Here is a 10,580-nt window from a genome sequence, read left to right as displayed (position 1 = left end):
ATTGATTATTAATGAAAGTCACTAATGTTTTATATAAAAATTATTCTTTGTTTAACTTTTGAAAATAGATTCACAACACGCGAAGCTTTTGTTTATGACTCCGTCAAAGAGGACAAAGAAGTTAAAGACAACTTTACAACGGAGACGTATTGTTAATGGTTGACAAATATAAGATAAGAGTGTTTCGAAAGGGAGACTTCCATACAATCCAAAGAAAAGGATTCTACAGTCCTCTTTCCCTGGTTGGTATTAAAATCATACCTGTGAAAGGATTATTATAAAATTATTATAATTAACATTCAGGGCACTAATTACTCAACTGGAGGGATGGTAATTAACACGGAAGACAGTGTCCTGAGTGTTAAATACCATCCCTCCTATGGAGTAATTGGTGTCCCAATTGTTAGTTACCATCCCTCCGATGGAGAAATTATAGTCATGAGTGTTTCTAATAATCCCTCCAATAGAGTAATTAGTGTCCTGAGTGTTAATTACCATCACTCCGATGGAGTAATTAGTGTCTTGTGTGTTAATTAGCATCCCTCTGCTAAAGTAAATAGTATCCGTAGAGCTAATTACCATCCCTCAGTTGGGGTAATTAGTGTTCTGAGAATTAATTACTATCTATTATGTGGGGTGATTATTGTTCTGAGTGTTAATTCATCCCTCTGGTGAAGTAATTAGTGTTCTGAGTGTAAATTACCAGCCCTCTGATGGAGTAATTAGTGTTGAATAAGAAAAAACATTCCCTCTGGTGAAAACAAATTCCCTCTGGTGGCCTCCGTTCCAGCAGAGGGGACCCAATATGCTGCTGCAAACTTCAATCTCTTGTTAAAAGATAAGGTTGCTGTCTATATGTTTATAAAAAGGGTGTATTGAACAAGATTATAGGCAGACTTTTACAATCTTCAGAGCAAGTAACAAGTAAGGAATTAAAACTATTCAAACAATTAATTAATTTTAAATTGTCCTTCGAGTATTACACAGTTAAAGAATAAATAGTAACAATACCAAAAAGGCAATATTCTGAACTATTTGTAATTATATTTCATCTTTTTTATCTCAGGTCTTCATCAAACTAAATGGAACCCATAAGCCATAATGGACAGGAACCCGAAAGCATAAGCCATAATGGACTGAAAAAGATTCTTGTGATTGGTAAGACAGGAACTGGGAAGAGTTCTCTCTGCAATGTACTCGCAGGAAAGGAGTGTAATGCTGATTATTTTCCAACTTCCTCAGATCCTACATCCTGTACCCAGGAAACTAAGTTTGCTAATGTATTCTTAAATGGAGACAAAAATAAACCAGTCTCCCTCATAGATACCATAGGGTTTGATGATCCTACAAAAGATCATGATGCTACAATTATAGCTGAACTTGCAGTCAAGCTGAATACCAGATGTGATTATGTCAATCTGTTTGTCCTTGCAGTTAATGGACAGAACCCAAGACTAGATGGATCCCTGCTGACAATGATCAGGATATTGGAAGGAATGTTTTCCAAAGACTTTTGGAATCAGATCGTTCTTGTTTTTACTCGCATGCCGATGAGTCTGAGAGATAAGGAAAGGAGAGAAAAAATTAACAGGAAAACAGATGCTCAACTTGCAGCAGACTTCATAAAGGTTGTGGAGGAACAGTTTAGGGATTGCAGCGGACTACGCTATCTTTACATGGATGCAACTTATGAAAAATATGATGATGATGAGGAAGCTGCATTTAATTCTGCTTGTTTTAAGCTTAATGAAATGTTAGAAGAGTTACCTGGGCTCCCGACAGAGAATGTAAAGAAGGTTGAAACAGACAATGTACTTTTGCAACAAAAAATTAAAGAAAAGGAAAAGGAAATGATGAAAAAGGGTGAGGTCGTTGGTATGGTTGTTGGCGCGGCAGTTGGTGCACTGCTACTGGCATTTCTGTTGGGGCCAATGTTGGGGGCACTGTAGGGGAACTGGTTGCTAAAATTGAACTTAAGAGGCCAGGCAAGTTGAACTTATATTATAGCATGCATTGAATGGGAAAATACGGGTTTTTAATATAAATATAATGCCTAAAAATATATGATTTAGTCCTATTTTGGTTAATTTTTAGAAATCTTTGATCTATTAATTGATTGATTATCGTTTATTTCTTTATGCCTTATTACTGGCACCTTAAATATAATTCTTTGATTCTATTAATTGGTTTTAATTAGGCGGTTTCAATGCTAAACACTTTAACAATAAATAAAACTCATTTGCAACAGCTCTTTAATTTTAGGAAAAAAACATATTTTCTATACTTGTCTTAGGATTCCAATATCTTTTTTACCTTAGGTCCCAATGAAGAAAATCTGGAAAAGGATACAGACAAAGAATCAACCAAACCGGTTTTTCCGACGAAATTACAGGTTTTGATTTATGTTTCTGTTACCAATCTAAAAATAGATTCTAGCATATATCATCTGCCTCAAATTGTTATAATTATTTTTCATTGTTTTTCTGTAAAATATTATTATTTCAAAGTCTTCTGCAATCAGTTCATCTTCCCTAGTGTTTTAATCATTTCATAGAGATGATCGCTTCACGTACGAGAGTGCTAGAGCGTCGGGAAACCCGTGAGTCGCAGGGTGCAATTTAAACTGCTCTTAAGTCAACGTTTTGATTTTTCTAGATTTTAGCTTTCGTTTCGATAGTGTTCATCAAAAGTATAAACGTTTAAAACGTTACTTTGCACATTATCAAATTTAATAGCATAGAGTAACGTTACGTAATGAATTTTCTGCACTTGAATATCTTATACAACGTTAGCTTTAGTGAATTTTAGTGAAAAAAGTAAGCTCCGTTACGCTTTTGCATTTCCAGTTTTAAAAAACTTAGCTTTTCCAATATAAACTCTTCTAATTACGTTTAGAAAATTAACTAAAATGCAATTTTTGTTACGTTACGATTTATCGAAACGTTATTGTGAAAACTTTTTTGTCACACTTTTTTACAACTGGCAATCAAAACTATTTATTCTGATCGTTTCTAAGAAAGATTTGAAAAAATGGTCTATACGCTGCGTTGTATTAAAATATTCAGGCCTTAAAGTTTCTTATGTTACACTTTATTAAAAAAAAATATTGTTTCTTAATGAAAGCATTACAAGATTTTTTCCGTGATAATTACATTCCTACTTTAGTATTTTTCATCCTAAAAACATAAACCATGCAAAAAAAAATTGTGTTCTTAATCCCTTTTTTACTCACCCTGTATGTTGCCGTTGAATTGGTAACCTTTTTAGAGAATGTGTAGAAGAATATGCAATATAAAGATGTTATAATATTATTATTTTTAACGGTTTTTAAAATTTGAGAATACAAGTTTTTAGCATTAGACTTTCAACTCAAGGGTGTGTCTTAAAGGGACTTGAGACGTAATTTCAAGTGACCTTCCATTTATGGAGTGGCATGTCACAGTCCAGCATACATTTAGAAGATAGGAAAACGCTGGTATTTTCAAATCATCAATTAGATAAAGGTATACACGTTACCATTGGGAATCGAGCATGGTCCTCTTTAAATGGAGGATCACTTGAAATTATCATCGTGTATTTGACGAGCTTAAAAAATATACATGTTTTAAGACACTTCATAAAATGAATTAAAATTCGGCAAGGCAAACCACTTTTGCAAAGATGTAGAGATTAGAAAATAATAATTTGTGGCGAATTTTTAGTTCTTTTTGTGTTTTTTTTTATGTTACTTACAAAGTGATTAAAAAAGCGGCATTAGCTTTAGTTTACAAACTATACAGTTTCCACCACGAAGAAGAAGATAAAGTTTCCACCAAGAAGAAGAAGATAAAGTTTCCACCACGAAGAAGAAGATAAAGTTTCCACCACGAAGAAGAAGATAAAGTTTCCACCACGAAGAAGAGGATAAAGTTTCCACCAAGAAGAAGAAGATACAGTTTCCACCACGAAAAAGAAGATAAAGTTTCCATCACGGAGATCTGGTTCACATCACTAAGAAGCAGATAAAGTTTAAATCACGAGGTCACATTAAAGTTTTTGCATTTTTGATTCCAACACTGGATTTTAACATCACTGGATTCCATCAGTCATCAGAAGACCAACATTTTTGATTCCAACAGCCTTAACGTCACTGGATTCCATCAGTCATCAGAAGACCTCAGTTCCAATAATCACTACGAGATTTGGAATCCCGGAATCAACACGATATTTACACTACCGAGCGTACGTCCGTTCGTCCGTCTTATATTCGTAACGTAAACAACTGTTCCAGAAGTTAATCCTGCAGAGAAGTACTGTTCCAGATTCTTAAATAACTGTTCCAGAAGATTTCCCGAGATAAAGATTACTATTACAGCCTACCAAGAAACACAGTTCTGTTCCAGAAGAAACTATTACAGTCTACCGAGAAACACATTTCTGTTCCAGAAGAAGAAGAAGTACATTGCTAAAGTACTGTTCCAGAAATAACTGTTCGGGAAGGCAGAACTATCGTTAACGAATTACGTACCGTACCGATAACTAACACCGCATACCGTATGCAAAACGTATTGTTCATAATATAATTGCTGTAGTTGCCGTTAACAGCATAAAAAACAACCTGTTACAAGAGTTCCTGTGTTCCAGAAGCAAAATCAGATTGTTCCGGAGTATCGTCCAACATGGTGACTACGCCATCCCTTGGACTACTGTTCCAATGTTAAAGGAAGTAAATAACCAACTTGTTCCAATGTTACAGAAGTAAAACTACTAGAGGGTTCCTGAAACTGAGATACTACTCCAGAAACCGGAACATATATATTATGAACAACGATAACGTTTAATTGACTAACACCTATTACATAACTCCGCATTAACAAATGCAAAACTATTAGCTCCGCATGAAAGTGCACCCTATTAAATCCGTCTTTTTGAGTAATTGAAAATTTCAAACTTTTATTACTTGATACTTTTGGCCGGGAAGATTGCCTAATCTCTTTTTAATATATTCTAATCTCTTTTTGATATATTCTAATCTCTTTTTGATATATCTACTTTAACGAAAAAAGGCTATGTCTGAGTTTTAAGTTTATAGATTGATTTTCTGTAAAAAATATAAAATTTTGAGTTCAAGTTAAAAGAGGATTTTTGAGAAAATACAGATAAATGTTAAAATAAGTCTTAAAGATTCACATAGAGAAACTGGAATTTTTTTAACTTAAAAAGAATATTAACTTTGGAATTAAATTATTCTGTTATTTTAACCAAAATTCAATGAATTAAGCCTATAAATTAAAAGTCTTGAGAGAAAAAGCCATTAAATATAGTTTATTAAAATTACAAGTTGTGAACAAAGATATTTTGATATTTAAATTCAAGATCTATTTTATTCGAGAAAAATCTGCATTTTATAGATTCATTTTTGCATCTTTTCTGTATTGAGCGTTTTTCGATACCCACTTTTGAATCCAGATATTCTATATTTTAATTGAAAACTTATTTTCTGCGGAAAATCTAAAATTTGAAAATTAATTTCTACATACTTTTTAAATTCAAAAAGAGTTACTAACTTTTGAATCCAGATATTCTAATATTTAAATTCAAAAAAAATATTTTTGAAGATTTCTTTTTGCAAGCTTCTTTGCTATGGAGCAAAACAGTTACTAACTTTTGAATCCAGATATTCTAATATTTAAATTCAAAAACATATTTTTAAAGAAAAATCTAAAATTTTGAAGATTTCTTTTTGCAAACTTCTTTTCTATTGAGCAAAAGAGATACAAACTTTTAAATCCGGATATTCTGATACTTAAATTCAAAAATATATTTTTGAAAGAAAATCTAAATTTTAGAGATTTCTTTTTGCAAATTTTTTATTCTATTGAGCAAAAGATATACAGACTTTTGAATCCAGACATACTGATATTTAAAATCAAAAATCTAATTTTGGAAAAAACTAAATTGTATAAACTCAATTTAAAATCTTTTTTCTGTCGATCCAAGAAAAAAAACAAGTTTTTGATATAAATTCCTTTGACTTTAATTAGAAAACGCCTGTATACTGGAATCATTTCTTTGTAAAAAACGTAAAATCCTAATTTTGGTTTTTCATTTTGAATTTTTATCTTTCCTTGAAATATCTGGAATATAAAATAAAAATATAAATCAAAATTTTTATTTCAAGTCTAGATTCAAAAATTAATATTTGAAGACTAAATATCTGGATTTAGAACGAAATAGAAATTCTTTAAATATTTCTTATTATTTTGGAAAAAGCTAAATATCTATAAGCAAACTTAAAAATTTTTGAAAAAAATCAATAACAGGAAAATCTGGATCGAAAAAAAAAAAAACTTATCTTCCTGGAATTCTTTAATTTGAGAGAATAAGATTGAAAAAGCAAACTTCTCATTTTTAATATTATCAATTTTGAAAATATCAAAGAGAAAAGAATCCGGTTTAATATTACAGTCTGAATTCTTTGCCACTCTGATAATTTTGACCCCTACAAAATTTCTTGGAAAATTATCCTTTAAAGATTTGACGAATTGAAACTTATCTTTAATTTAATCATTGTAAAACTAAACAAAGAAAAGAATTATATAAGAAAAAAAAAAAAGCAATAAAACGTAAAACAAAAGAAAAAGAATAAAATACGTACATTTACAATTTAAGTAGTAGTAAAAGAAAACAAAAGAAAAAAAATTTTAAAAAAATAAAAAAAGAAGAAAAACATGCAGTAGTTATCTACGATAAAATTTTATNGAGAGAAAATTTTGAATCTTGGAGTCTAAATTAATTAATTTTCATTGACAATTCAGACTGATAAGTTCTAAAATCAGAATTAAAAAATCTCTTTGAATGATATTCAAACTTGCTAACTTTAAACTGGAAATTTGCTACAAATCCGAGCGAAACCTTCATGTTTTCTGAGAACTAATTAAAAATCAAGAAACACCTTTAATTATTCCATTCTCTATAAAATTGGAATAAATTTTGGTTGACCCATTTTTTGAAATTAAGATATTAAGGTCCACATTAAATCCAAAATATAACACTAAGTTCCTTTTATTCTCCGAAATCTAGAACTTGATATCAAACAAAATTTTAAAATAGGCTAATTTTCAAAATATATTTTGAATATTTATTTCTGGAAACGTAAATTTTATTATAAAACTTTGAGGATAAATATCAAATTAGATATAAATATCTTTAATCTTAAATCTGAGATAATTGTTTACTTTTGATGAAATCAAGTTAAATAAACAGTGAATTAACTATTTTTACACTGAGATATTTAAAAAGTTAAATATTTTAATTTTAAAAACCTTAATTCTTAGAAATCTATTCTAATAGTATCAAAAGATTCTTTAAAAACAATTGAGGTCATTCATAAAAACTATTGGAATAACACAAATTTAAAAAGAATAGCTTTATTTGATTAAATCCAGAAATAAATAAAATCATATTAAAACGCCCGGTGTCTGGGTCACCCTGTAATCATATTTAATAATCTAATTAAATATATTGAGGAAAACTGAAGTCTGAAATAATATCATAATCTAAACACATATGGGCCTTTGCAAATTATTATTGATTAAGAAAACAAATTGAGAAACATTAAAATCTGAGATATATCATAATCTAAACACATATGGGCCTGTGCAAATTATTTTGCAAAACCGGATAATGCAAATTAAATCTGGAAATTTTTAAACTCAAATTAAAATAACATCAGAACCTGTCTACCCTGAACCGGATTAATGCAAATTAATTATGGAAATATTTATTATAAAATGATATCATAATCCTGACACATATGGCAAATAATATTTGCATAATCTGATAACTTGCTGAGCTGGTGCACAAGACATTGCCCTCATGCAAACCTAAACATTAAACATAAATATTTTGATAAAACTTGCTGAACTGGTGCAAAATACATTGCCCTCATGCAAACTTGAAACATAAATAAACAATTTGTAAATTCTGTTTAGAGAAAAATAAAAATACAAAAACATTGTAAATTATTTATCGTTCTGTGAAGAAAGAAGGGGGATATATCTAAATAACATATAACTCTAGATAATATTTGTTACAGAGGAAATGACCTGTAGCAGAATGGATTAATGGAATTATGGACCCTGGATATATGGAGGACATACATTAACCAAGGTACAACACATTGAATAAAATAATTCTATACCAGGTGGAACGACTGGTAGCAGCATGGATTAATGGACATATGGATATTGGAAATATGGAGAACATACATTAACCAAGGTACAACACATTGAATAAAATAATTCTATACCAGGTGGACAACTGATAGCAGTATGGATTAATGAAATTATGGTTAAAAATTTATGGAGAACATGAATTAACCGAGGTAAATTTACTTAAATATTTCATGCCTAGCTATTGTGTACGGCATTTATTTTATTTTAACAACGACGACAAGTACACTTTTGTTGGATAAGTTTAATCCATGATTTAAATAGCGGGACACATATCCAGTCTATAATATAAACAGTATACCGGAAGAAAAGAATCCGGTAATCAAGGATATCAAAGCGTCGGATTATCTAAGTTCAAAACTAAAATATTCAGTTTCGAAATTATAAGGATATCCAAGTGGAATATCACCATATACAAGGAATTATAAGAATATCCGAGTGGAATATAACCAGATACATAAGATTAAAAATCCACACTATCTGAATGGTATAAGGACACCAGGTTACTAGTGTCCCAGATTGATAATTTAGAATACAGTAATCCTGGATATAAATATACCAGGTTAGGGAATATTAAAACATTGGATACCACAAGATTATCAATTTAATAAATATTGTGTTGTTCTAAAATATACAATAAAGAACAAATTATTTGTTCGTTAAATTGTTATTATCCAAACTGTCTAAATAAATATTAGAATACAGGAATACAAGAACAGAAGGATACAAGGATACAAGGATACAAGAATACAGGAATACAAGATACAAGGATACAAGGATACCAGAATACAGGATTACAGGAATACTAGAATACAAGAATACAGGAATACAAGAATACAAGAATACAAGGATACAAGAATACTAGAAAAAAAGAATACAAGATTATGTAAAACCTAAGACTTCTTTAGTTAGGAAACCTCCAAAAATTAAAAGATACAAAATAAAAATCTCAATTCAGAACTACAAAATAAACCTTCAACAATAAATTGAAATTTAACTAAATCTATATCTAGACTGTATGGATAGAATTCAAGCTGAAGGAACCTGGTAAATCTTTGAAAACCTGAAAACCTTCTAAAACTAGAATCTCTTGAAACCTTCAAGGATATCAGTAGTTCAACTGAACATCAAAGGTACAATTGAAAACACATTGTAAAGCATAAAATTGAGATTAATTATAAATGGTTCAGAAGTCTGAGGATTTCTGAATACAAAGAGAACTGAGCGGGTTCAAGCTAAGAAAACCTCCTAGCTCATGGAAGGAGAGAGCGGGTCTTAAACCTTAATAAGATCTCCTAGCTCAACTCTTCACCCAGTTAAATCTTAAAAGGTAGAAATCTTTACAAAATATTTCTGAATTATCTTTAAAGTACAAACCCTCAAATAAACAAACTGTCCATTTAGAAGCTGAGTGGTTTAGTATACCTGGAGACATTACTGCACATGCTCTGGGGAAATAGCAGAGCAACTACAGGTTAGCTGAAAACATTGGAATTACAAGATCAGCTATTTAAAGTTGAAATAAAACCTAATCTAATCTTGTTTCTATACAGGGTAACGTAACCAGACAAGATTAACCTGAGGAAGGACCTCCACTACAGCATCCTTTTAATGGATAAAAGGTGAGCTAGTTCACAATTATGCAACAAGTTGATCAATTGATTGTATTAAATTAATTTCGGGAAAATTATCAATTGAACTTGTCTTGTTAAGGCGAGAACCTGTGGAACCTCCCCTAACTTATCTTGGTGCAGAATAGTCCAGAAGCTAACTATAACCCAGATAAATAAACTAAACCTAAGAAAACTAATGAAACTCGGAGACACATGACCAAATTTTTCGCCGCCTGATGAAGAAATAAATGATGAAAAGAAATTAGATCTTAGAAAATGATTTAAAAACTGAAGAAAAAAAAATTGATTAACATTGATCTTTTTCTCAAAAAGTACATAATTGTAATTATTGTAAAATACATTTTGACTGTGTATATTTCATGTATATATATGAACTATAATTTTCCATCTATATGTTTGATAAATGAATGATAATATATTTGCTTTTAAATGCAAGATGATGAATACATAAATAATAATAAAAAATCTCAATTATTTTTGAGACAGTTTCTAGTTTGATTTGATTTTACCACTAGCATACTTGTTCTTATCTGTAGCCCTTTGCATGTACATTTTAGTGCTATAACTTGTTAGCTGGGTTCTTAAGAAGTAATTGGCAAAATTCTGATGAATTTTTGCTTAATATCTTAAGACCAGTGGTATATTTGGACTCAAGTTTTGAAAAAATAATTGGCAAAAACGAAAAAATTTGTCGTAAAACAGTAAAGTTTTGGTGTGCAGCACTTAAGAACAT

General features: G+C 30.3%; 1 protein-coding gene and 2 long non-coding RNA genes across 3 annotated transcripts; 2 read left to right on the top strand and 1 right to left on the bottom strand.

The window, feature by feature from the left end:
• The first annotated feature begins 581 nt into the window (after positions 1-581).
• LOC111717425 (uncharacterized) lies at positions 582-2,400 on the top strand. Its single transcript, XM_023492925.1, has 3 exons — positions 582-924; positions 1,067-1,985; positions 2,319-2,400. The coding sequence occupies exon 2, from the start codon at positions 1,083-1,085 to the stop codon at positions 1,947-1,949; it is 867 nt and encodes a 288-aa protein (XP_023348693.1). The 5' UTR covers positions 582-924; positions 1,067-1,082; the 3' UTR covers positions 1,950-1,985; positions 2,319-2,400.
• A 5,346-nt stretch (positions 2,401-7,746) lies between these two features.
• On the bottom strand, positions 7,747-9,927 carry LOC111717424 (uncharacterized). The gene is made up of 2 exons (XR_002768779.1): positions 9,639-9,927; positions 7,747-7,865 (listed from the first exon to the last, which is right to left on the bottom strand). It is a non-coding gene; the product is annotated as an uncharacterized LOC111717424 (long non-coding RNA).
• LOC111717423 (uncharacterized) lies at positions 8,074-10,017 on the top strand. Its single transcript, XR_002768778.1, has 6 exons — positions 8,074-8,365; positions 9,227-9,346; positions 9,404-9,543; positions 9,618-9,687; positions 9,767-9,835; positions 9,927-10,017. It is a non-coding gene; the product is annotated as an uncharacterized LOC111717423 (long non-coding RNA).
• Positions 10,018-10,580: the final 563 nt, after the last annotated feature.

Source organism: Eurytemora carolleeae, unplaced genomic scaffold, assembly GCF_000591075.1.
Source record: "Eurytemora carolleeae unplaced genomic scaffold, Eaff_2.0 scaffold2602, whole genome shotgun sequence".
Lineage (NCBI taxonomy): Eukaryota > Metazoa > Arthropoda > Copepoda > Calanoida > Temoridae > Eurytemora > Eurytemora carolleeae.
This window is presented reverse-complemented; position numbering and strand designations above follow the sequence as displayed.